The sequence below is a fragment of the Podarcis cretensis genome, assembly GCF_951804945.1.
Source record: "Podarcis cretensis genome assembly, chromosome: 9".
Classification (NCBI taxonomy): Eukaryota; Metazoa; Chordata; class Lepidosauria; order Squamata; family Lacertidae; genus Podarcis; species Podarcis cretensis.
Genome location: NC_137178.1, coordinates 27,628,980 through 27,656,851, shown reverse-complemented (window position 1 = coordinate 27,656,851; position 27,872 = coordinate 27,628,980). Strand labels below are relative to the sequence as shown.

The window sequence follows — 27,872 nt, the reverse complement described above, 5'->3', positions numbered from 1 at the left end:
GTGTTACTACCACACCGGCTTGAAGTCTTGGAAGAAATGCTTGATGTTACATGAACATGATATGACCATGATAGATTCTGAACGAATGAAAGCATCAGTGTTGATTTGGAAAGTATAATTGGCACCCTGCAGGGATGCCATTTCAAATGGGGGGGGGGGAGCAAAATTCAGAGTCAGCTTCAAGAACCTGAGTTGGATATATTCAATATATAATTGCAACCAAAAAATGCCAGTGCATGTTAAAAAGCATTTGCTGTGGTTACATTTTTAAGCCTCATGTGAGTCGTAGCAATATTACCCCCCACTCTGCCCAGTCATTGCCCATTTAGTTGATCATAACAATCAGGGGAATAGTTTGGGGGGTACCAAGGGGTCTGTGTCCCTGGACACACAATTTTTGTGTTGGTGAAAACCAGGCGCCCCCACACAAGCAACCCCAGTGCAGCGTGGCCTGGTGCTCCTCCCTGCCTGCTAAGGGCTCCGTCAGTCGGCTGGTCTCCCCCCTGCATGGGTGGGCAGGCAGCTCAGGACAGCCCTGTTTTGCTCCTTTGGTGATGGAGTTGCTCTACTGGCATCGGTGGCAAGGGCTGGGCTGGTATCCCCTGTCCGTCACGCACGCCCACCCCGTGTGCCAGCAACTGACGCTATGCCACTAATAACAATAACCAACATGTAAAACCAACGAACCAAAGAGAAAGGTGGAATAATCATGTGGAATAATCACATGAAATGAACAACGAACATTATAATTAATTATAATTAATTAACAATAATTTAAGTTCAACACGGGGAGCTTTTGATCATAAATTCAAAAGAAAAATCAGGAGTGAATGAAATGGATGCAATTATAAAATTATATCCTGTTCCATTAAGGCTATGCCAAGGGCATAAAGCATTGTAATGATTGTATAAGCAGTATATCAGATCAATAGAGGGCATTGTTCCATGCTCTTCATTCTTAATAAGATTCTGTATCATCTTGTTTTTGTGTTGAGAAAGTTCCTGAAAAGTTTAAGATGCTGAACTCCTGTGCAGCTTCAATAACTTGCAAGCCTTTGGTAATGTGTGGTTCTATGAGCAAGTGTTGCAATATTACAGAGGAATAATATTGCAGTTTTAGCCTATTTCCCAGAGTAGATATAAGTTCTGCTATGCCCTCCGATTCTCATATTTCCGTATGTTCATATGATTGATAACATCTTCTACATTCTGTGCATGTGCTGTATTTTTTTAAGTATTGTTAACTCCTCATAGGTCTCGGTAATAAGGCATGTTATATAAGTATAAGCCCCTCACAACAAGACTGAATTTCTACCCAGGGCTAGAACAGTGGAATTTACAAGTCTGAGATGTATTGACAAACCTACATGGGAAATTAAAATGCCATTGCTTGGATCAGAATTGCAGCCAGAGCAATATTTCTTGCTCTCCCACAGAACCTGCTGCACCAAAAGCTGGTAATTCAGCTACAAAAGTAATGCATGCTCTCTGGGAACTTTGCTTGTTATTAATTTCTCTGTAAAATTGAATTTATGTTTTTCATTCGAGACAACAAATAATTGCATTATATTTACAAACCTGAAAAATGCCAGCATGTGTTTTATCAGTTCTCAAGGAAAGTTACAGCCTGAGCCTGAGAACCCACCTGTATGTATAAAGCCAACACTTTCATCAGTCACATACCTAGAAGGAGAACTGATTTGGACCTAAGCTACAGAAACAGGTGCAATGGATGAATTAGCTGAATGCGGCTAGTAAAGGGGAGAGCCTATCAAACAAGGCTGGGCTACCTAAGAACTCTGTAGAGGCTGGCCTGTACAATGTATAAAGGTAAAGGGACCCCTGACCATTAGGTCCAGTCGCGAACGACTCTGGGGTTGTGGCGCTCATCTCGCTTTATTGGCAGAGGGAGCTGGCATACAGCTTCCGGGTCATGTGGCCAGCATGACTAAGCTGCTTCTGGCAAACCAGAGCAGTGCACAGAAATGCCATTTACCTTCCCACCGGGAAGGCATCTACTTTCACTTTGACGTGCTTTCAAACTGCTAGGTTGGCAGGAACAGGGACCAGGCAATGGGAGTTCACCCCATCACAGGGATTTGAACCGCCAACCTTCTGATTGGCAAGCCCTAGGCTCTGTGGTTTAGACCACAGCGCCACCCATGTCCCGTACAATGTATACATGGCAAAAAAGGAATGACAGGAGGGCCATACTCCATTGCCCCTGAACATACTGTCCTAACAACAGGTCTATGTACACTCTAAAGAGGCAAACTTCTAAAAGTTGTGATTAATGTATGAAGTTAGTGGCCACCTATCAGGGATGATGTAGTAGTAGATTTCCTGCATTGACTGGGAGTTGAACTAGGTGATCTTCGAAATCCCTTTCTACTCTATGATTCTGTGAACTTAATGATAAGGACTTTAAACAAATATACTGCATCTATTTTAGAAAGTTTTTCAGACTTCTCTGTCTTGGCAGGGTTGGAACACAGGAAGTTGCCTTATACTGAGGCTGTGTGCACACATAGCCTTCAAAATCTTCAGGGGCCATTTTTTCACTGTGTACTTTTCTACATAGTGGTTTGCAGTTGTACATGCCTTTATGCTGTAACTCCGTCTAACACGGCAGCGACTGTGTTGTCTGTATACACAGGTGGGATAGGGACGACTTGGGCATGACATTGCATGTACAGCATCCCAGGAGGATGCCTGCATCCAGCACCTGAGTCAGACTACTGGTCTAGCTGGCTCAGTATTGTCTACACGGACTGGCAGCAGCTCCACAGGGTTCCAGGAAGTATTCTCTCCCAGCTCTACCTGGAGAGCCCAAGGACAGAACCTGAGACATTTTTTTCTTCAGATACTCTACTCCTGAGCTGTGCCCCCCACGGGAAGGAGGCATATCTGTCTTTTCTTTGATTGCTGGGAGCTCCTAGGTTATTTCCAGAGAAAGTAAGAGAGATGTTAGGTAGCTAAAGCTCTCTGTTAAACATTTAGTGCATGATTTCTCAAAATCTGAAAATAAGGCTGAAATCCTAAAAGTAATTACTTATATGATTCTGCTACTCTACTGAACTATCACAGAAGGAGATGGAATGGGTAGCAAAGCCACTGCCATGTTTGTTGAGATTCTATGATGTCATAACTGGCCATATTATTAAATATGTGCTTATTTTCTAAAGAAAATGTTTAGGGGTACTCTCTTTTCAACTCAAGAAAATCACCATTTTATAGTTCAAATCGGGGGAAATAAATACAGTAAATGGACAAAAGTACAAAGATTCACAGAATGTTTAGGGGTATGTGTACCCCTGCGTTCCCCCAGAAAAAAGCACTGATTAAATACATTTCCTATGAAACCAATTGTGAGTCCTATCTATCTTTTTCCCCTCTATATTCAAACCAGATCATAGTTACCTTGTTATATCTTATTCTTCAACTTTCATCTCACTTCTTTCTTTGAGGCAAACGTTCCTTTTTTTCTAATGCATCTAAACAAACTGGACTGTCTCTGCACTGTCCCCAATGCTTTCATCAGTGGAGTTTGCAACAGGAAATACCAACGCTAACCCTTGAATAATCATCAAACCACTAGCTGAGAGGGAACTGGGAATGTGGTGGGTGGTGTTCAGAGGACAGAAGTTAGAGAGAGAGAAAGAAAAATGTCTCCTTCAGGAGAACGAACTATAACCAGTTTGACAGAAGTATGTTTTCCCCTTGAGTGACATCTGGAATTCATACCCCCAGATAACTCATTGCTTTCATGTATCTCCATGCTTGATGCATCAAAGAGTAGAGGACAAAAGCAGATAAAGGAAATTACACAAAACATTACAGCATGAAAAGGGCCTATTGGTTACAGTTTATGTAACAGGTGCAGGAAAGGAACAAATGATGTGCTCAAAGAAGAAAAAGAGCAAGTAGTATAACTATCTCTCGGAAATAAAATTGAAATTGCAGGTATCATTTTTGCTCTCAAACTTCCAAAAACGAAGGCAAAAACTATCAGGAAAACAGTAGAGATAGTGTGTCAGACAGTGAGTTTAACATGTTTGGATGAAATAAAGAAAACATATTTCAGAGTGCAACTCCATAGCCAATTGAAGCACATGATCCTGATCCGTAAATGAAATGGCCTTTTCATGTTCTTGTTTCTCAGTAGGAGCTATTGAATACCCAGGTGGACATAACTCAAAACTTAGATTCTGTTTCTCAATGAACATGTGACAGTAAGACAAAACTTAGAATATACGTCCACACTATCCACGTAGTCTTACACTTCCTCAATGTTGTTCCAGCTTGGATTCTTATTCTTGGTCACATTTTAAGTGTGACAGTGAGATGTAACCAAGCCTTAAGATGAGACACTCCACCATCAGATTGCAAACTTGAATTCTATATCTTGGTCACATTCAGATTTGATTCTTGACACTTGTAGAGCACTTCTTAGCGTTCAGAGCTTCTCAAAGGCAAACCCTGCCCCAGCTTCTAGTAGAAAAGAGAAATTATCCCTGCAGTCTATAGCATATCTACTCAGAAGTAAGTCCTACTGAATTAAATAGTGCTTACTCACTAGTAAGTGAGGTTAGGGTAGCAGCCTAAAACTTGCCGGGTCTCTTAAAAATAACTTAATTTGAGCAGAGGGTGCTCCCATGTTAAGCTTTCCAGTACCCCCCACCCACCCAAAAACAAATACGTTCTCCATCCCAATAACATTGTTGAGCTGGAAGAAGCAGAGTTCAAAATAGATTCCAGGGCCCATCCTGGTAGTCTCTAACTCAGTAAGCTATGCTATAGCCTCAAGTCACTGCACCACTTATTTCAGAAATTAGGTTCTGGAATCAACTGCTCATTAGATCTTGCCATGTGAAGTTTCCTGCTAAATGAGCACTGCTTTAGGATCAGCATAATGGCTGAGAGAGCCCTCAGAATGCAGCCAAGTGCTGTGTGAATGCATTTCACCTAGAATTAATAGCACTGCGTTTAGCATGTATTGCCTTTTTAATGAATCAGGTCTGTGCTGGAAGGGAAAGAAAAATGGTTTGTCAAGCGATCGCTGGTTGAAATACAGCAAGAGCCTTCTGTTCTTTGTTTGAACAGCTGCCCTCTTAAAGATGCCTTAATGAAGTCACTGTCCAGGCTTTTTATTCGGGAAGATTGGTCTTTACAAGCTCATCTGTCTTAAGTCAAAACAGTTCCTATTTGTTAATAAGTCACTAACCAAATATTATGAATGAGACTCCGGGAAGCTAGTAAATAGCCAGATGTAGGATGCAATTTTTGTTGCATTATGTCAGCTAAAGGAATTTTTTTTTGAAAAAGCAATGCAAATGGCAAATGGTATTTCCTCAGTTTATTTTTTTCTAAATGACAACTAGCAACTTAACGGTGCTAAATAGCAGATTAAATGTACATGTGAGCTTCAAGTGCAGTCCTATAAACACCCAAGAACTTGCTGGTTTCTAAGTCAGGGTGCTCCAACTATTCATACCAAATGGGCCACAATAGTACTTTGACATGGAACCCATGGGCCACTCACTGTCTTGTTAGGTAGGAGGGGGGAGTGAGGCCAGAATTTGTCCCACCACCACCAGACCTCCCACCTCCTTCCCAAAGCTGGGAAAGCACTAACTAGGATTTAGGAAGGAGGTGGGAGGGCTCTAGGACCCAGGCAGAGCCCTCCTGCCTCCTTCCCAAAGGCCAGCACCTTGCTTACCTGCATTGGCAAGGTGAGGGCTGGGGGGGAGGCATCATATGTTCCTGAGGGCCACCAAAAAGGTCTAAAGTTGATTGCATAGTCCAGCATTCTTCTCCAATTGCATCCAGTGATTTTGCACCAGCTGCCTGTGCCTCACTCAGCCGATGCAGAAAATATACAGTGAGCTCACCACATTTTGCTGATAGGAGACTCAGAGTGAGACAAAAACAGCCTGAATGACCTTCTGTGAAATAAAGTGGATACAGCGCTAACACAGTTATGGATGGGTCATGAGGGACACTTCCTCCTAAGTTCCATCCATCTTCACCTTATGGATGTACTAAAAGCTTTATAAATATTTTAGCAAACTAATGGACATGTTTTTAAACACTGTGAACCCACAGTTAAAGAAGTGGCACATTGGCAGAAGCTGCAGGGGCGAAAATGGAAAAGCAAATGGCTCCTTATCTTGCGGTTATTCTAGAAAGCGGAAGAGGAGGGTGTGAATGCAGATCTCTAGGTCTCAGCAGGCTTTCAAGGCTTTCCCTTCAGCTCCATGCCTGAAAAACACTTACAGCAGAACTATTCATTTCTGAGTTACATGGCACTGCCAGTCCAGTGGTGTAGTGATAAACATGGAAGTACAGGAGCTCATTATGATTGCCCCATAACCATGTCCACTAGGAATGTCCAGAAATGCAGACAGTTCTAGGTGTGTGGGTGTGTGGTTGATATGTATACACATACAGTGGTACCTCAAGTTACAAACGCCTCAGGTTACAAATGCTTCAGGTTATAAACTCCGCTAACCTGGAAGAGTTACCATAAGTTAATAACTTTGCCCCAGGATGAGAACAGAAATTGTTTGTCGGGGGTGCATCGGCAGCAAGAGGCCCCATCAGCGAAAGCACACCTCTTGTTAAGAACAGTTTCAGGTTAAGAATGGACCTCCGGAACAAATTAAGTTCATAACTAGATGTACCACTGTACACACACACATTGAAAAGCCATAGTGCATAGCATGTTGGCAATACTATGCATAGTTTCCTGGGACTAAGTAGTGCTTACTTCTGATTGCATAGGTTCAAGTCCCAGAATTGTACTCACCTACATTTCCTCCATTACACACAAGTAAGTACATGCATCTTTATAGATTGCAGGAATTAACTTGTGGGATTGCACAAATCCGTGCAGGATAGGTCTATAAGTCATGATAACTAAACGAAACCCCCATTTTTAGAAGCAGGACACGTCTATTCTAGATAGTGAGGTCAGGTGAGAGGCCTGTTGCATAAAGGCTATTTGTAAACATCTGGCCGGCTGTTGCTGGAGTCTTGTTCTGATCTACCTGGGATATTCTTAAATAATGCCTAGCTATGCCCATAAATATAAATTAGTGTGCACATATGGTAACAAATGTGAAGGCAAAAGCCGGTTCAGAAACTAAGAGTCATTCCTCCCAGGTAGAAGCCTTTCTGAACTTCAGGCCCACCTGAAGTGGGTTGCCTGGATGTCAACAAACTGGGTTGCCTTCAGGTGGCTTGCCTAGATGTCAACAAACCCTGCACTCCCTTCCCCACCACGTATTTATTCATTACTTATATCCCACTACTACTCCAGAAGTTTAAGATGATGTGCATGGTTCCTCCTTCCCCCCTCCCCTTCTTATTGTCACAACAATCTTGTGAAGCAGGTTGGGCTGAGAGTTGGATATAGTATCAACAAAAATATAATGTCCAGCTTATAAGTTAATGGTGCCACTCTATTTTGCTGACAGACTTTAGCTGGAGTGTGTTTAGTCCTGGGAACCATAATTTTAAAAGTATAGCGACAGCTTGGAATGTGTGCAGAAAAGGGTGATAAAGCTGGTGAGAAGGGCCTAGAGACCAAGTCCTATGAAGAAGTCCAGTTGAAGGACGTGGGTGTGTTTAACCTGAAGAAGAGACAAGAGACAATGTGATAGCCGTCCTTGGATGGGATTCTGCCATTTCTGAACTCTCCACACTAGCCGTCCCTGCCACCATCCTCTTCAACCCTGCCCTAAGTCGGCTGCTCCATTAGTGAGCAGTTATTTGCACTGGAAAGTTGGCTGTGATGTCCACATTGGCCCCAAGACAAAGAGAAATTTGTCATTGATTACAAATGCCCAGTAAATGTAAAATCCTGGCTGTTCTTTTGTTTTCCACATTGAGATGCCATTAGCAGACTACAGCAAAATGCCACTCCAGGGAATATATTACTGAGAGATCACTATATTTCTCAGATGCTAAGGGGGAAAATGCTTCCGCCACGGTTTTTTTTCCTCATAATGCTGTCAGAAGCGTACCATAATGACTACAAAACATACTGTTTAGCATGTCTTTCCCTAATTGCAGTGGTGGCATTAGTTAATTTACATTGCCTCCGACAAAATGCATATTTCTTGTTAACCCAGGAGTGAATCCACTGGAAACAAAAGCGAAGTATGATAATTGCTTACTGCTTTTCTTATCTCTTGATAACTGTATAATTAACTCATTTTCCATGTACATCCTAATTTTAGTTAATCCAGTGTATACAAGTTTGTGAATAACAAAGATAGGCTGAATGGACAGAAAGCTGGATAGAAAGCATCTATTGATAAAGCACTGACTTTGCACTCATGAAAGTTAATTTTAAATCTCTGTATGAATTGTCCTCTATGCTGTTCCATATTTGAAAGTGGTGTCACTATCCAAAAACCCACAATTAGGCAAAAGAGAAAATGAAATAAGTTTGTATAAAAGATAAGCTGAAGAGAAATAATATTTTCTTCAGATCAAATGTCCAACACATCAGTGCCATGAGGCATACGGAGCTGGAAAACCAGCTAAATAGGATTGTGAAATTGTAAACAAACGAAGAATCTATCTGCTCAGCTACATGCAACATTAGCAACATGATTAGCAATCATGGGGTGGGGTGGGTGGGTGAATCTGAAAGCAACAGACATGGGTCCATCTGATTGTTATCAATATTTCTGTGTTTAAACTTTATTTCCCCAGCCAGAATCTCCATGAGATCCAACCACATCATGCACATAAAATTCCCAAGTGACTATTTTCAGGGTCTCTCCCCACCTGTTTATAGCCCTTGATAACAATGCAACATAGTCAATAAGAAGATATCAAGACAAATTAAGAGAAATGGTTCATACCTTCACTCTGCCATATTGTGGTAAAAAACAAAAAAGCTTGCAAGAAAGGAATGCAATCTCCCCTATGATTAAAGCAGTACTTTTGTACACTGGCCTAAGCCCTGATGCGGGTGGTGCTGTGGGTTAAACCGCAGAGCCTAGGGCTTGCCGAACAGAAGGTCAGTGGTTCGAATCCCCACGACGGGGTGAGCTCCCATTGCTTGGTCCCTGCTCCTGCCAACCTAGCAGTTTGAAAGCACGTCAAAGTGCAAGTAGATAAATAGGTACCGCTCTGGTGGGAAGGTAAACAGCGTTTCTGTGCGCTGCTCTGGTTCTCCAGAAACGGCTTAGTCATGCTGGCCACATGACCTGGAAGCTGTACGCCGGCTCCCTCAGCCAATAAAGCAAGATGAGCGCCGCAACCCCAGACTTGTCCGCGACTGGACCTAATGGTCAGGGGTCCCCTTTACCCTTTACCTTTAAGCCCTGAATAGAAAAGGAAGCATTCATCCCATGTAGAGCTATTGTTGTTGTTAATACAATTTATTATCTGCCTTTCACCCTAAGATCCTAGGGCTGGTTACACAATTACAACACAACATTGTTGGAGCCAATTGACATGAGCAAAGGGAATGATTGTAGCCATATTGTTCTTTTCAAGACTGTAAGCAAATTATATGAGTCTCTAGTAGCTAACAACATTCATCACACCTTGAAAAAAGGGAAGTGCATTAGATCGAGTGCAGATGCTGCTACAACTGTGATTACCTATCCCATCCCATTATCTGTGGATTTAAGAGTTGAAGCTGTGAGAGCCTCTGAAAACTACTACACCTTGTGATGCAACAGCAAAAGAAGGTGGAAAACTATTGTGAAATCCAAGGCATATTCTGCTGTACACAGAGATGCTGTAAAAACTGCTATTATCCTTCCTTTAAAACAAAAACAACAGCAAATGCAGGATATAAATTTGCTGAAAAGCATCCTTGCATAGTGACAGAAGGGAATGGATGTTAGAACACTTTAAATAACAACAAAAATGTTTTAACTTCAGGTTGGGAACATAGTTGCTGCCACCTAGCAATGTCCTCCTGCTACTACAACAAACAAGTATTTCGTCTGTTCACCTTTCAGATCAGTATCTTCATGACTCACTTGTCTAACTACGGGAATGACCGCTTGGGTTTGTACACGTTTGTCAATCTGGCCAGCTTTGTCCAGAGCTGGACAAACCTGAAGCTGCAGACCCTACGTCCCATTCAGCTGGCTCACAAGTATTTTGAGCTCTTCCCTGAGCAAAAAGACCCACTCTGGCAGGTAAGGAGACCCAGCTGACTGAACAGCAGGAGCCCGGCATTCATTCACAATATTGTTTTAGGGAAGACTGCTGTGGGGGGAGGGGGAGAACTATAAATGCAACGTCTACTAATTAAGACATTTAAATCTGTTTTTAAATGGCCTTTCAAAATCATTTAATTCCCCTTTCAAAGTCAGCAGTTTGGCCTAGGAATACATTAGCTAGAAGATAAGGTACTGTCTGTCACATTACCTTCATTAGCACCTGCCTAGAGCTAGGCTGTAAAAAAACAGCTATTACACTGACTGTTGTTTATAAGAGACAAAGAGTGTTTGTGTGCTCTTCATATCATGCCTTCCCCTTTATTTGCTTGATGCATTGCATTAACTTGTTTTGATGAACAGCCTGCTAGATGACTACAGACAGAGCAAGCAGACAAGCCATGTTATAACATGGAATCCTTGCAACTCCAATTACCGCAAGCAACCTGGAGGAATGGTAGCATTTGGGATGCATTTATTTGACTATTTTGAAGAAAATATACACAAGTACCTAACTAAGGAGGGGGTCTATAGCCTCTTGTGCCATAGGAAAAATGCACCCCTGGTCAAAATGCGCCAACTCTTGCCCCGCTTAGGCTGCATAGATGCCATATATTTAAAGCACATTTAAAACAGATTGCTTTCCCCCAAATAATCCTTGGAACTGTCGTTTGTTAACACTGCTAGGAATTGTAGGTCCGTGAAGGGTAAACTACAGTTTCCAAGATTCTTTGCTTTTTATATATATGGCATAATTACAGCCTAGGTCCTTATGTAGTTTGGAAGAGAGTAGGGCAGATGAAAGTTTCCCCAAATACTGAAATATCTACCATTTCATTATTCCTTGTCTAAAGAAAGCTGCAGTTATTAGAACCGGACTAAATATTTTCACATTTCAATTTTTCCACCAAAAATAGCAATTTAGGGATACGTAGTAATGTAAATATTTTTCCCAAATCCTTCAATGTTAGTTAAATTATTGCTCTCTTTCAAACTTGTTCCCTGCCATGGATTCCTGTGTCTGCTGCTGTATTAGTAGCATCCCAGTGTGGTGTAGCGGTGTAGTGGTTAAGAGCGGTAGTCTCGTAATCTGGGGAACTGGGTTCGCTTCCCCGCTCCTCCACATGCAGCTTCTGGGTGACCTTGGGCCAGTAACACTTCTTTGAAGTCTCTCAGCCCCACTCACCTCACAGAGTGTTTGTTGTGGGGGAGGAAGGGAAAGGAGAATGTTAGCCGCTTTGAGACTCTTGAAGGGGAGTGAAAGGCGGGATATCAAATCCAAACTCTTCTTCTTCATCATCCCTCCCCCTTCCTCTTCTTCTTCTTCCTGGATTAGTCACATGAGCTATCCCAGCCAATATCACATAGTGAACAACATGACATCACAGTTCTATATAGCCAATACTTGATGATGTCAGTGAAGGCAAAGTACATTGAGAGTAAGGGCTAGGTTTGTTAGATTATTAGATATGGGTGATCCTAGCAATTGGGGGATCATGTAGCTGGTTGGGTTGACACAGCCAATCAATTTGGCTACTGAAGGCAAATTAAGACAGCAAGAAAGGAAATCTAAATGATCAGGAGAACAATTTCAGAAGCATTTCTTTAAAAACAGGGAGTACCTTTCAACTTCATTGTAAGAGGGGCTGTCTTTCAAAACTGCTGAAAATGAATACAATAAATATTTTTGTCTCAGGCCTACTAATTATACTATCAAATGTCTCTTGCTTCTTCGTGCAATGGATATTACATATTTTTACAGTATAAGTAACTTATAATTTGGTCTCTTTTTCATGGTTTTTTAGATCCACCTCATGACTCTTCATTGTGCATTTTCAAATACACTAATGTCCTCTGGACTTTTCTGAAAGATGCCATACTCTGACTTTTTAATCACTTATTTGCCTCATATATTCCAAATCACTCTTCCCAAGCTCAGGGTGACTACAATTTAATTAAAAACATGTAAATTGTGTGATGCAACACTTTGAAACAGTGACGGACTAGGTGACCTTCCAGGGTTGCAGATTCACCTATTTTAATATATTGTCATCTACATCGGGTGGCTTCAAAAAAATGTGAAAGCAAAATTTGTGTCTGCCATATCATTCGGTCAACTGTAGCAGATGTACATCAAGAACTGAAGTCAGCAAGTTGGTAACTGCCATACACTTGACCACATGCGTGTATATTATTATAGTAATTTTTATACATTTGATACCTGCCCTTCATTAGCAAGTCCCAGGATAGGTTACAACAATTTAATATTCAGTCCTAAAAACAATTACAGCAAATGACAGTCCCAGTAAAAGGGTGTTTCATGTGTACCATCCTAACTTTTGTTCCTGGGAACTTTAATAAAAGTATCTTAGTGGGGCCGGGCTGAGAAACAGCTCTTTATAACCTTGAAAGACAAATTTCACTACAATTTTCATTGCTGAAAGAAAGGATTACCCATTTGCTTTAAGCCATGATGCCTGTGAACTGCAATAAAGCTGTATGATCAATACCATCTGAATATCTAGCCCACTGTATTTAACACACCAGGATCCCCTACAAAGGCAATTCCAGCATGATAATTCTTTTGAAGAGCCTCCTTTCACTTTCTTCTCACATTTTATTTCTCATTAACGCATGGCAGAAGGATAAATGGCTAAATAACCTCGATCTGCGATCTTTCGCTTTTTTTGTGTCGCCCTGAGAATGTTCAATGTTGCCAAAACACTTTATCTTGGAAACATAATTGCCACCTGAGTTTGAAGTGGATAAATTTAACTTTAAGTAACAATTCCATTGATTTGCTTCTTTTAAAAGAAGAAATAAAACCAACCAAACTGTAAATTTTGGATAATCAAATATCAGAACTGGCAACATCCATTATTAAACATTGATGTAGCACATAAAGTGCAAACATTACCTTGCGATGCACATATTCCTAAGAGCCTTGTGAGGTAAGATGCAAATAGCCCTATTTTACATCTGGGGAACTCCAGTTGACTGTTTAGTAGGGTGATATGCAATGGTTATGTTCCCCAGCCTATGCAGGCTGACTATGCACAGCAGCAACTACTGCTGGTGTATATGTATATGTACAGAAAAGAAATCACAGAAAGGTCTCATCAGTACATTGGTGTGAAGGCATTGTGCTAGATAGTCTGTTGCCACAAGGCAGTTCTTTTATGCTGCATTGTTCTGAGAAGGTCAGCAAATTCACTGGAGCTAAACAAATGCAATACAAATTGGGATTTGAACTTACAGACCAGAAATTAATGCCGAGTGCTCCTATTTAAACTGAGTTGTTCAACTGTGGTTTGTCAGGCAAACTACAGGGTGGTGTTTTCACACTATAATTGCACACATCAAACCACGTATTTTAAGTGTAGGTTTTTCTTCATGTGTGAAGTTTTATTCTGAATCTTATTTTGGAAAGCTTATTAATGAGAAGAATATACACACCTACAAACAGTGGGGAGAAATAGCATTTTGTTGTTAAAAAGAAAAACAATCACAAAGAGAAAAAAACTACCAAATAATTTGTCAGAATAAATAATTTAAAATATAGGCTAGCTTTGGGCATGATATTCAAGTGACAGTTTTGTTACAGCATATAAAATTAATTTCAGCCTTCTCATTAACAGTAATTTGGATACATTCTCTTGCACCTGGGCTTCAAGATCAGATCTGTGGTCAACCAGGGAGTGGCAGGATTCTTCTTGCATTCCATCGCAGGAAGTGAGGAGCATTCACTACACAGGACATTTCAGTCGGACAGAATGTCAGAATACTTGAATTTCTTCCAGGAATTAACCCACTCCTTTCTTTCAATCAGAATCCATGTGATGACAGACGACATCGGGATATCTGGTCTAGGGATAAAACGTGTGACCATCTACCAAAATTTCTTGTGATTGGACCTCAGAAAACAGGTAATTGAATGCTGCAGTGGTATCATTAAACAAGATTCAAAAGTAAGGCAGGATCCGACCTTTTGTCCAGGATGTGGTTATTTGGAGAGCTGCTGACCTTGATAAAAGCCATGAACCGCACTCAGAGAGCTTTCCTGTGGACCCTAACATTTTCAGTGCTTGACCAAGTGTTGAGCATGGAAAGATATTGATTGCTGGAGTAGAATTCTCCTGCTCAACACTGAATCTTTATCAAAGTAGGGATGGACATTAAACTGCATTACTGTACTGTATGCCGGACTTGGTCTCACAGTCCTTCTACCTGACCACTGGTGCTGTTTTGCAGTCAAGTAGTCCAATACCAGGTAATCATGTGGCCCCAGACACACTATTGACCATATAGTTAGTAACCCACACAATGTCATCCTAAAATAGTGACATTATTTGGTCTTCCACTTTTCTCTGGTAGTCATTTTTCATTCATAAATTTAGAAACCACTATTCAAGCTCAGCAGACTTCCTGGGTTGTTCTTTCTCTTCCAGACATTTTTAGTTTAAGAACTTACAGCCTTCTCCGTTTTTGTGACAATGCAATATCCATGGAGATAAGGAGAAGGAATAAAGGTAAAGGTAAAGGTACCCCTGCCCGTACGGGCCAGTCTTGACAGACTCTGGGGTTGTGCGCCCATCTCACTCAAGAGGCCGGGGGCCAGCGCTGTCCGGAGACACTTCCGGGTCACGTGGCCAGCGTGACAAAGCTGCATCTGGCGAGCCAGCGCAGCACACGGAAACGCCGTTTACCTTCCCACCAGTAAGTGGTCCCTATTTATCTACTTGCACCCGGGGGTGCTTTCGAACTGCTAGGTTGGCAGGCGCTGGGACCGAGCAGCGGGAGCGCACCCCGCCGCGGGGATTCGAACCGCCGACCTTTCGATCGGCAAGCCCTAGGTGCTGAGGCTTTTTACCCACAGCGCCACCCGCGTCCCTCAAAGGAGAAGGAATAATCTCCACCATAAAAGTCATTCCTGCTGTTCCCTTTATAACCACTTCTTGTCTCAGCTCTGTGCAATTGTCTGATGTCTCTTGATTTAAAGAGACAAAACTGATAAATTGGGAAATGAGATACAAACTAGGTCAGAAAAGAGAGAAACTCCAATTTTTTTTAGCAATCTCCTGAGTAAATCTATTGTGGTCTAAAGGCAGAAACACAATTGCTGAGCTGCTTCTATTTCAGTGACAGAGAAGCGAAGGAGGAGATACTACACCAAAGATTCATTGTTTAGCCAATCCCATAGTCCAGCATGCCTTAACAAAAGAACCCAGTGACAAATAGTATTTTTTACTTATCCACCTCAGGGTTGCATAAGCAAACTTGAAAGTGTGATAAGTGAATAAGAGAGACATGTATTTGAAAGCAAGTACTGTATACCCATATAGCACAGAGGTATAGCAATCAGAGAACCTGGACTGGCTACAGGTTCCTTTCAAATAATAATAATAATAATAATAATAATAATAATAATAATAAATTTGTTTATTTATACCCTGCCCATCTGGCTGGGTTTCCCCAGCCACTCTGGATGGCTTCCAACAGAATTTGAAGCACAATAGAACATCCAACTTTAAAAACTTCCCTAAACAGGGCTGCCTTCAGATGTCTTCTAGAAGTCAGATAGTTGTTTATTTTCTTGACATCTGATGGGAGGGCATTCCACAGGGCAGGCGCCACTACCAAGAAAGCCATCTGCCTGGTTGACTTGGTTGCAAACTCAGGTTTGTTGCAACTTATTGTATAGAAAGTCCCTACCATGTTTTAAATATCCATGCAGTGCTATGGATCTGCATCTATAGATTTCAGGATTATTATTTTTATTATTATTTATTGAATTTATATAACGCCCTATATCCGCAGGTCTCAGGGAGGTTCACAGGATAAAATCAGAACAAAAACCATAAAGTACATAATCAAAATAAAAACAACAACAAACCAATAACACCCCCCCAAAAAAAAACACCCATATTTTAAAAGGGCATAAGATGTCAATCAAATCAACCAAAGGTCTGGTTAAAGAGGAACATTTTTGCCTGGCGCCTAAAGGTGTATAATGAAGGTGCCAGATGGACCTCCCTCGGGAGAGCATTCCACAAATTGAAAACTTAGAAGTTAATGTTTCACCAACAGTGCAAAGTTAGCTGGTGATGAGCAATTGATGGATTATCACTCTTCATAAAAAACCATCATCAGCTCTGAGCCACTGCAGCTTTCCTCCCACAGAACTTCGTATTACATTCTTAAAGAAACCCCAGGAGTTCCTATCACATAACCTAGTTTGGCAGCTAAAAGACAGCTTTTAAAATAATCTAAAACTAATTACATAAAACAGTTTTGTTTTTGTATCTTTGGTGATGAGGGGAATCTGCTACTGTAGGAAAGTTTGAAATCAGAAATTATTTCATCTTCTGTGACCAAGCCATGAATTCTCTTAATTGGTTTCACTTCTAGAAGTCCAGTTTTGCTTGGTTGAATTTGGGCATAGGAGACTTAACAGCACAATCCTACACATGTTTACTCAGAAGTAAGTCCAACTGTATTCAATGGGCTTCAGTGGTATTCAATGAGTGTTTAGGATTACAGACTTATACTTCAATTCTAACTGCATTTATTGGGAGTAGGTTAAACCAGTTTTTATTATTTTAACCCAATATTTCATTTCATTTTTTATACTTTAGATGCCACAACATAATTACAACATAATATGGCTGGACCTCTAAGGTTCAGATCCATCTCCAACCCCAATGTACCTGGATAGTACTTTCAGCCTAGCCTGCCTCACAGGACAGTGCAAATGAAAAGAAAAATGGATTTGTGAATACCTACCATGTGCTCTTGAGAGAAAAGTGGCAGAGAAAGTGAACTTTTAAAAGTGAGTTTGCTTTGATAGCTGTTATTTTAGACAAAGGGACGCGGGTGGCGCTGTGGGTAAAACCTCAGTGTCTAGGACTTGCCGATCATATGGTCGGCAGTTCGAATCCCTGCGGCAGGGTGAGCTCCCGTCTTCCGGTCCCAGCTCCTGCCCACCTAGCAGTTTGAAAGCACCCCTAAGTGCAAGTAGATAAATAGGTACCGCTTTATAGCGGGAAGGTAAACGGCGTTTCCGTGTGCTGCGCTGGTGCTGGCTCGCCAGAGCAGCTTCATCATGCTGGCCACGTGACCCACCCGGAAGTGTCTCCGGACAGCGCTGGCTCCCGGCCTCTTAAGTGAGATGAGCGCACAACCCTAGAGTCGTACATGACTGGCCCGTACGGGCAAGGGTACCTTTACCTTTACCTATTTTAGACAAAGGGTTGAGCCACCTAATATTTCAGATGGACAGGAACATGTCAAACCAGAAAGATATCTAAAAATGAAATGAACATAAAGTAGATCATTATCATATTGAAAAGATTTCTCAGATCCGGGATAAATTTTACTTTTAAACATATATGCATACTTCCCACTGTAGTCAGTAGGGGCCTCATTAACTCACCAGAGAGAAGGATTTAAGTAAAAAGCAATTAAAATAAACCTTTGCCAGGGTTGATATATAAAATACATATTTTTAACATACCTTTCCATTACTGAGATGCTTTACATCTTTTACACTTCCCTACACTATCATATTAATCCTTCCTTCTGTGTTTTTTCCCCTGTAGGAACAACAGCGCTTTATTTATTTCTCCTTATGCATCCTTCCATCATTAGTAATCTCCCTAGTCCAAAAACCTTTGAAGAGGTTCAGTTCTTTAATGGCAACAACTATCACAAGGGAATTGACTGGTAAGTGGAAGAAAAACAAAACAAAGCAAATGTCCATTGTTAGCATATGCCAAACCACAAAGGAGCAATTATAGAAGTATCTGTGACATCTACATAATTTCCAGATAAGTTTTTGGTGCATAGTGCTTTGAGAATGAATAAGAAATTAGTTTGTACTGATGTGATGCTTGCCAAAATGTTGCACTTTTTTCATCTCGTCTGACTTTACAGTATCAATATTTACATTCCTCATAAACAAACACAGTTGAGGAAAGAGTTAGATTTTCATTTTTATTCTGTTTATGTCCCTTTTAATTTGTTTTTAATTGCCTGTTCTTGATGTTGTATAAATTATTATCAGCAGCAATGAAAAATTCAAGTTCAGTGTGGGGAATAATGTGGAAAGGAAAGGAAAAGTAGAAGTATCATTTTGCTATTATTTTAACTGATGGGGCATCTATTTGTTCATTAGTTACCCCAATGTATATCTTTGACCGTGCTGCTTAGGCTTCCAAGTGTTGTAATGTTTACTTTGGAGTGAGAGGAAATAACTGGTTTAATGTATTTTCCCATCCCCATCAGCATTGCTGACATTGGTTTTTTACTTGCTTGCAGGTACATGAATTTTTTTCCTACTCCTTCTAACCTCACCACTGATATTGTGTTTGAGAAAAGTGCCAACTACTTCCATTCAGAAGACGCTCCCAGGCGTGCATTCTCCTTGATCCCCAAGGCAAAAATCATCACCATTCTCATCGATCCATCAGACCGGGCATATTCCTGGTATCAGGTATGGAGCTTGTACTTGAAGAAGTGATCTAACAGTAGTGATAAGTCTAGTTCATATACACTACTTGTGGCATCATAGGAGTCATATCCTTATGCCTTACCAAAGGACCTGGTTCCTTCTCTGTTAGCACTGCCCCCATTTCACCTTATCAGAGATGGGTGGGCAGAAGAAGCCATGAGCAAATAGTTCTAGCACTACAGTCGTAACTTGGTTTTCAAACAGAATGCGTTCTGGAAGTCCATTTGACTTCTGAAACGTTTGGAAACCAAGGCACAGCTTCTGATTGGCTGCAGGAGCATCCTGCAGCCAACTGGAAGCCACAGAAGCCGCACCAGACGTTCAGCTTCCGAGGCAAAGTTCACAAACCAGAACACCTACTTCCGGGTATGTGATGTTCAAGTTCCAAGTTGTTTGTGAACTAAGCTGTTCAAAAAACAAGGTACGACTGTACTGCAGTCAAGTACAAATCAGATGTCAAATACCTAGACACAGTGTTAGATACCCACACTGGCAAGTGAATCTTTTTCACCTATGTTCCACCGCATCAGTGACTGTTGGTTCCAGTGAGCCAGGTATTTCAGAATGGTTGGTGGGGAGGTTTTTATTTTTTTTGGGGGGGGGGAGGAGTTGCTATTATGTTATGCATTTTTATTTTGTGTTTTTATGTTGTAAACCTCCCTGTGATATTTGGATTAAGGGCAGAATATAAATTTAGTTAATATTAATAATAATATAAATAAAAGGTTCTCACCAGCCGACACCAGTCAAAAGGAGAGCAGTGGCGTTTTGTATCCACTGTAGTTTCCAAACTGTCTTCAGGGGCATTCCGATGTAGAACTCACTACAGTGAATGACAGTGGCTAGATTGGGGAGAAAAGATTGGGAAATATCAGGCATTCCACCTGACTTGTGGTTAATTAACATTCAGTTTTCTTCAACTAGCACCAGCGTTCTCATGAGGACTCAGCTGCCCTAAAATTCAATTTCTATGAAGTGATTACTTCTGATGACTGGGCACCCAGTGACCTGAAGGCTCTACAGAAAAGATGTTTGACCCCTGGCTGGTATGCTATCCACATAGAAAGGTGGCTAACACACTTCCCCACTTCACAGGTAACTTTCCCTCTCTGCCAATAATTTCCCTGTGATAAATGATAATCATAACTTGGTAACATGTTTAATATTGTCGCATGCTTAATAATGAATTGCAATATTGTAGCTTGTTTAATAATGGATTGATAAACCTCAAGCATTCATCTTGTGGCTCATCTTAAAAGACAAAGCACTTCAGCATACACATTCATACACAAGTTCAGTTTTTAAAGAGCTGAAAAACCCATTGGTATCTAAAAAAATGGGGGTTCTGCTGAGGAATTTTGAAATATTTTCCCTAGAAGGTTGCTAAAAATGAAGTACAGTGGTACCTCGGGTTAAGTACTTAATTTGTTCCAGAGGTCTGTTCTTAACCTGAAACTGTTCTTAACCTGAAGCACCACTTTAGCTAATGGGGCCTCCCACTGCCGCCGCGCCGCCGGAGCCCGATTTCTGTTCTTATCCTGAAGCAAAGTTCTTAACCTGAAGCAATATTTCTGGGTTAGTGGAGTGTGTAACCTGAAGGGTATGTAACCTGAAGTGTATGTAACCCGAGGTACCACTGTAAATATGTTGCTGCTGCCTAAAGTTTATTAAAAATAAATAAATTCCTCTAGCCCTGCTTTTTAATTATAATTATTTGTGTGTGAACTTGACCTTAGGAGAAGCAGGAGAGAGCCTACAGGTTTTCTTGAACCCCAGCTCCCCTCAGCCCCAGCCTGCATAGCCTATGGTTGGGGAATTATGTGTGCTGCTATTCAGTAACATCTAGAAGACCACACATTCTCCTTCTCTGCCTTGAGGGTGTTACAAATGTGCCATGGAAGGGCAAGAACCCCCTAAATTCAGCCACAGCATGGAATTCCATTAAATCCAATGCTGAGAAGACATCACTTTTGCTCTGCATCCCAGGACTGATAGAATTTCAGGGCTCCTCTTTCCCTCCTGCCATGACACTTTGCTTTACTGCTTTAGCCTGAGAATGTACCAGGGATGTGGGCAAGGATATGCATTCACGCAGAATCCTCCATTCTCTCCAGGCATGCCAGCTGCTCTAGAATCTTCACACTCTTAGTGCAAACTCTAATGGGTTTTATAAAGCATGTCTGGGTAAAAGCACTTAGAAAACGTCCCAGAAAAAAGCCAGCTCTCCCGCTCACGAGGAGTTCAATCAAACAGTTTTTAAAAACTCACCAGGCCTTCATGCTAGTCGTGCAAAGATCTAAAGAGCACCTGGCTTGCCCAGGAACACTGGGGCTGGCGGGATTGCATGCTTGTGTTCATATGTTCAGGCAAATGCCTGAACGTGGCTTTTATCTGTGCCAAAGAACACTGGGAAATCGAAAGAGAGAGGTCTGTGAGGTTTGTGTGCATGCAGAGCAGCAGTAGGCTTGAAAGGGCCAGAGGTGCCTACCTCTCTGAGCCCATGATGAGGCATGAGAACACAATTTGCAACTCAAGCCAAACACAGCCCACACACTGTTACCAGTGGCCCACTAGGAGTTTGATCAACCTCCTCTTGTTGTAGTAAGATTGCAGCCTTGCCAACCATTGCCAGAAATGTAACACATATGCCAGCTCTGATTTTATCAGAGTGACTGCAGATCCTTCAGTCTGCTTCCTTTCTTCTAAAATGAGCCTCTTTCGCAGCTTGCCCGGTTGGTGTTACAAAGGCTAGTAACTGTAAGCACTTAGCAACTGTGCTAAAGTGCAGTTGTGGGACACTCATAATTAATAATGTGCACTCAGAATTTCAATAATTTAAAATAAGCTCAGTCAAAAATGATATCCAGCAAGGAAACTTTAAAAGCTGTGTGCAGCTTCTTGCAACCATAGCAGCATGTTATATTTCTCATCTATATTCATAGCAGTCTATTATTATTATTATTATTATTATTATTATTATTATTATTATTATTATTATTATCATCATCATCATCATCATCACCAGCAGTTCCAAGGGCTGGTTAGAAGAACTTAAAATTCAGAATTAAAAACAGTTTAAATGTTGGAGAGCTTATAGGTAAAGGTAAAGGATAAAGGGACCCCTGACCATTAGATCCAGTCATGACCGACTCTGGGGTTGCAACGCTCATCTCGCTTTATTGGCTGAGGGAGCCGGCGTACAGCTTCTGGGTCATGTGGCCAGCATGACTAAGCCGCTTCTGGCGAACCAGAGCAGCGCACGGAAATGCCGTTGACGTTCCCACCGGAGCAGTACCTATTTATCTACTTACACTTTGATGTGCTTTCAAACTGCTAGGTTGGCAGGAGCAGGGACCAAGCAACGGGAGCTCACCCTGTGGCGGGGATTCGAACCTCTGACTTTCTGATCGGCAAGTCCTAGGCTCTGTGGTTTAACCCACAGTACCAGCTTTTCCAAATCTGTCCAGTACCAGGTTGAAAAATTTGGAGGAGCCTGCCCCATGCCTTGAATGTTACTCCTATAGATCCATTGAGGTCTACAGCTTCATGCATGTAGGCACCAAACTGAATGTGAATGTGCAGAGGTGGAGATAGGACCAGTGGGTGTACTGACATCATTTCTTTGCGTGTTCACTTTTCAGTATATACCTTTGGGGTGCTGGGGGAAGCATTCACACAGTTCTGTGGTCATTTGGCAAATTTATTTTGCAAATATGTTACCTTTACAGTTTGTAAATGCATTTGTAGTGTCGTATCATAGAAAACAAGATCCAATCACATACTCAGCTTTTGTCTAGGTATCTTGTAATTCATGCAACACTACCGCACACTTCATCTGAGATTTTTATTTAAACAAACAATTTATCTATCCATACAGTTACTAATAATTGATGGACAGCAGCTAAGAAGTGACCCAGCAACCGTAATGGATGAAGTTCAAAAGTTTTTGGGAGTTTCTCCTCATTATAATTATTCAGAAGCCCTAACGTAAGTCCCCTTTACTTCCTTTTTTAAACCCTTTGGTTGTCATCCTCTGCATCTGAATTTTGCACAGGTAATTATTATATGGTTATTAGGCGAATGTTTACACAAGAATAAAGATCTTCACCCATTGCACTATTGGGTAACAGACTGGAAACGCTCAGCATTCTGAAGTCACATTATCGTCTCGGGGGGTTCTCATGTTTTCATGTTCAGTGGGCTCAGGATGCATACAGATGTACATAAAAATAAAGCCCAACCTGGGTTTTATAGTCTGCATCTTTGCTAACCCAAAGATTGCATGATTCTTTTTGTAAGGAAACCAAGTTCTTTTCCCTTTTAAGTCATTTGAAACCTTTTTTCATCTTCGATGTACTGCCCATGGATGGCGACTTCTTTGCTGTAACTTCTGGAAACTCTGTGAATAAAATATTCCCACATTTGCAAAGCTAACTGTCTGTGATTTATTCTTGCCTAAGTATTTTAAAGGTTTGTTTAAAAGATGGTTGAATCCAGATGTAAATCTAAGCACGTTTCAGTGTGCTTGGTTTCCTTACAAAAAGGATCATGCTATCTTTGGGTGAGCAAAGATGCAGACTATAAAATATCATTTTAGAGAGATTCAGCCCACTTGTAGTGAGCCATTGCCACATGGCTATTTGCTTGTTCCACAAAACAGAAAGAGAAAGACTGGGAGGGAGAAAACAAAAGGCTGTAGGGAGCCTGCTAAGCTCCACCTCATTGGCAGCCTGAGCTCTGGTTAACCCTTTCATGCACACAAGTGTGAATCAGTAACTATATTACAACAGTGGATTGTGCCCACTCTCCACAATACCAGTGGTTATAAAATCAATGCAAGCTTCTGCAGTTTCATTGCTTAGGGCTCATCCAGAGTTGGCAGCAAAGCACACATTTGTTCTGGTCTTTTTTGACAGATGCCTGTCCTGATTTTCCTCAGCTCCACCTTATTATTTCTCCTGTAATCAGTTATTTTTGGTGTCCTAACATGAGTAGGTGTATAATTTGTTGGGTACCACTCCTCCAACCTGCCCACTTCCCCACTCCTCTTTATGGTCAGTTGAGGTGCCTTGCTACCACCACCCCTTTTTTAAAAGGGCACCATTGCACCAAATCATCCGCCTGCCTTTGTTTTACTTGATTAAAGAAAGAGAAAGAGTAAAAAGGAAAAAGAGAGTAGTTATAGAGAATGAGGAAGAGGAAAGTAATTTGGGGTTAGATTTTAAAAGGAGAAACTTTTTAAAAGCTTGTCAAATTAGCACTGTTTCTTGGTAAAGTTATATACATTTCCTGGAAAGCATATATATTGTTTGGAGCATAAGTTCTACAGCTTTATTTCTTTCCTTGTGCATAGGCAGTGACATTGCTTCTCCTCTTGGGAAATTACTGGAAGCTAGCAAAAGTACTTTGCTATGCAAAAAGGAGATTGGGAAATTGTAGATAGAAATGAATCTCCTCTCAATATATCCTTTTTAAATCAATGATTTATTTAATTTTAATTGATACCACAACTAAAATACAATTTAGAGGCTGAGGAATAGAAGTAACAGACCGAGCTGGGAGGGAAAATACTTCTCTATATCTGAAATGTGTTTTTATATGTGGGTATATTCAGGTTCATTGCTATTATCGGAACAAGCCCAAGGCAAAGAAAAAAAAATACTTTTGGCAGCTAATTACTGTTATATTCCAACCAATTATTCTGCGGCCTTCCAAAACATCTGCTAAATAGTGAAAACATTGCAAACTTTTCCAGCATTTTACATATGCTGTGACAGTATATTCAAAACTAATATATTTGGTTCCTTCATTAGTATGATATTTTTTTAAAAAAAAAAAATACAGTTCCTCCATCTTTGATTTGACATTTCAAATTCTTGCCCAGATTTCTTTTGCATTGGAAAGGTGAAAATGACTGCCAGAGATAACTGCCATTGAGTGTTGTGAAGCTTTGGCTTTCCCCCATGTATATCTTCCACTAATTTAGGCAAACTTTTGTAGGTTTGACCCTCAGAAAGGGTTTTGGTGTCAACTACTGGAAGGAGGAAAGACAAAATGCCTGGGGAAAAGTAAAGGCCGAAAATACCCACCAATGGATCAAGAGGTACAATTTTCTTCATATATCTAAACTTTACAGCTGTACTAACATTAGGTACCATTTTAATGTCTCAGTGAAGAAAAAAGGGGGGTTCACTACTAGGAGCAGTACCAGCTCCAGGTTCAATTGGAGGTCTTTTGCAAGATGCCACCAAGGAGTTTCCCGTCTCTGAGTGGGTCTGCCTTCTGTTGCTGCTGCCCATTGGCTTGCCCTTTTGGTCCAGGACCAATCCACATAGCCCACTAGAGGGAGGGGGGAAGCAAGCAGAGGTTGCTGCTCCTTCTCCTTGCTCCTGTCATTGCTCATGTGCTCAGAGAGGGAAGCCAAACATTTAGCAGAAGCAGTGAGAAGCAGTAAGACCAGAAGATCTGAGGGATGACGATGGGCAACTTGTAGAGGCAGGAATCTCAGCAGAGGCTTGACACTGCTAACCCTCGTTGCTGGTCCTGATTGGAAACTGAATTGTGCCTTTATTGTGCAGGGCTAATAGCAGTGATTTATGTTGAAAGCTTATTATCAGAAATATAATATACTAGTGGGGTGTGCCTAGTGCTGCCCTGGATTTTATATATATATATAAAAAAACATATTGTGGTTTTAAAACGGATAGTGTAATTTATGAGTTTGAACCCATCACGCTAAAAAAATTGTGAAGACACAACAAAGTCTCATTTTCATCTGCCATCTTGATTCAAAATGGTGCTTGGCATTCAAAGACTCTCACCCCCAAATTAGGAACCCTTGTGCCAAGTTTTTTGGGTGGGGCAAATTCATATCACAGTCACATTTCAGTCTGCCATATTGAATCAAAATGGTGCCCAACATCCAAGCATTGATGTCTGCCATCCCCTCTTCAGGAACCCTCATGCCAAGTTTGTGGACGCTATATCAAGAGGCATCCAAACCGATGCCAAACCGGGATGAAGTCATGCCAAAGTAATGTTTTGATTCAAAATGTCACCCAGTGTCCAAGCAGTAATGAAGTCTGCCACTCCACCTCAGGAACCCTCTAGCCAAGTTCAGTGATCAAACATTACACCTGACTTCATGTGACTTTGCTCACAAAAGCAGGCACATCCATTTTTTGTTTAATTGTTATTGATTTATCATAGTCTTATGTACAAACAGCCCTACATAAAATAGCAGAAACATACACAGAGCATATTCAGTATAAAAAATAAATTACAAGATGGAGTTACATATAGCCAAGATTTTAAGATGAATCTATATAGCCCAGCAGGCACATCCATCACAAGAGAAAAGCAAGACTGCCGTGAATAAAATATATGAGCTACGCATGTGTTTTGATTTGTAGAACAAAGAAACAAGCTTATTAAGGGGTTGGCTGAGATCCCCCTATAGCTTTCAAGTGGCCTGAGAAAAGGTATTTATAAGAATTATTGTTTTAGGTAAATCCTATGCAGAGGACTCAGTCTGACAGTTGCTTTGTTTTCTTATTGACAGTCTAGGGCATTCCTTTCAAACTACTACAGAGATCACAATGTGGAACTATCCAAACTGCTGCACAGACTGGGACAACCTTTGCCATCGTGGCTAAGACAAGAACTTCAGAAAGTGAGATAGCAAAGAGACACCAAAGCGCCGATGCCCTGCTTTTTTCACTCTCCCACTCTTCAAGTTCCCGGTTCACGTCCGATTATTAGTGAAGGATCTCATGAATAATTCTTTCTCAAGAGCAAATTTTTAAAAGGCCACACACACACACACACACACACAACCAGAAAAGAGCAAAATTGTTAAATATGCACAGGCTGACAGTTATTAGTAGCCGTTTTTAGTCAGCTTCTGGGGAAAGATTCTGAGCTATGAGGCATTGTTCTTTATCCAGTCTGGGGCTCAGACTTATTCTGTTTACCAGACAGTCACAAGAAACTGTATGTATGATCGATAGTCTTCATCCTATATGACAAATTACAGTCTGTCAAGACACAAGCAAAGGATGGAAACATCTCTCGGTGGATTGCGAGGTTTGTAATTTCCTTGACAACTGCAATTTTAGTCAGCTTCTATATCCCTCCCTGCTTTGTTATTTTGGGGCTCATCTTGCAGCTAGCCCCTCCTCCCCCCAGTAAAATGAAGGCAGTTACATTCTCCAGGGGTCTGCATTCCTGTAGGTATGCTTGCTTGTTCTGTGCTGCTTGTTTTATTCCTTCTTCTTAATAATATAGAACACTTCAGTCGGGGTGTGTGTGTGTGTATATATATATACATATGTATATGTATATGTATATGTATATGTATATGTATATGTATATGTATATGTATATGTATATGTATATGTATATAGGCCAGCAGAAGCTCAAGTCTGTTGTTGTAGCATGTTTCTTAAGGAGACGTTGCTGCTTACAAAGTTACAGCTACTATGCAGTGTCCATTATTCCACATGGTGGCCACCAGCTTGTGTATAGCATCTCGGCCTCAGGTTGACTTTTGAGTGGTTGTAGCAATAATAACTGTCTCACCTATGTGCTGTGAGACTTCACACAAGAAACTGGTCATGTGGCAATGACTGCCTCATTGAGTCAATGGTGCCGTTAGGTGATTTTAGACTCAAGACATAACAGTCTTACAAGGCCTCCCCTCTTTAGATGGCGCTGTGTCTTTCTTAATTTTCAAATATGGTAAGACAACGGCACTGCTGTGTTTGGGGGCCTCCTGCACATTCTGGGCTTTTTCCCTAAAGCCCTATCTTCCTAGTACCAGTATGTGGAGTGACTTCAAGCAACCTCCATATGGTGACTTTCTTGACCTTGGGCTAGTCACACTTCTTTGAAGTCTCTCAGCCTCACTCACCTCACAGAGTGTTTGTTGTGGGGGAGGAAGGGAAAGGAGAATGTTAGCCGCTTTGAGACTCCTGAAGGGGAGTGAAAGGCGGGATATCAAATCCAAACTCTTCTTCTTCTTCTTCCCCATGAATCACCTCCTACCACTGGTGGAGGAAGAGGGGTGCGGGGGGAGCGCAGTGCCTCTGGAAGTGTAATCCTGGTGGGGTGCCATCACGGCTGCCCTCCCACCCACACTGGGTGCCACGCCCCCAGGATGCACACCACGC

The 27,872-nt window shown here is 41.3% G+C and overlaps 1 protein-coding gene across 2 annotated transcripts in view; it reads left to right on the top strand.

Annotated features, from left to right (window-relative positions):
* The window catches only part of LOC307223872 (bifunctional heparan sulfate N-deacetylase/N-sulfotransferase 4), a 128,672-nt gene extending 101,114 nt beyond the window's left edge, over nucleotides 1-27,558 (top strand). For both annotated transcript variants that reach the window (XM_079990210.1, XM_079990211.1), the window contains 9 exons: nucleotides 9,990-10,172; nucleotides 14,023-14,119; nucleotides 17,792-17,915; nucleotides 18,510-18,684; nucleotides 19,627-19,797; nucleotides 22,580-22,689; nucleotides 24,703-24,805; nucleotides 26,264-27,015; nucleotides 27,108-27,558. In XM_079990210.1, the coding sequence (XP_079846336.1) occupies nucleotides 9,990-10,172; nucleotides 14,023-14,119; nucleotides 17,792-17,915; nucleotides 18,510-18,684; nucleotides 19,627-19,797; nucleotides 22,580-22,689; nucleotides 24,703-24,805; nucleotides 26,264-26,383 (1,083 nt within the window). In that variant the 3' untranslated portion in view covers nucleotides 26,384-27,015; nucleotides 27,108-27,558. The remainder of the gene's footprint in view (nucleotides 1-9,989; nucleotides 10,173-14,022; nucleotides 14,120-17,791; nucleotides 17,916-18,509; nucleotides 18,685-19,626; nucleotides 19,798-22,579; nucleotides 22,690-24,702; nucleotides 24,806-26,263; nucleotides 27,016-27,107) is intronic.
* Nucleotides 27,559-27,872: the final 314 nt, after the last annotated feature.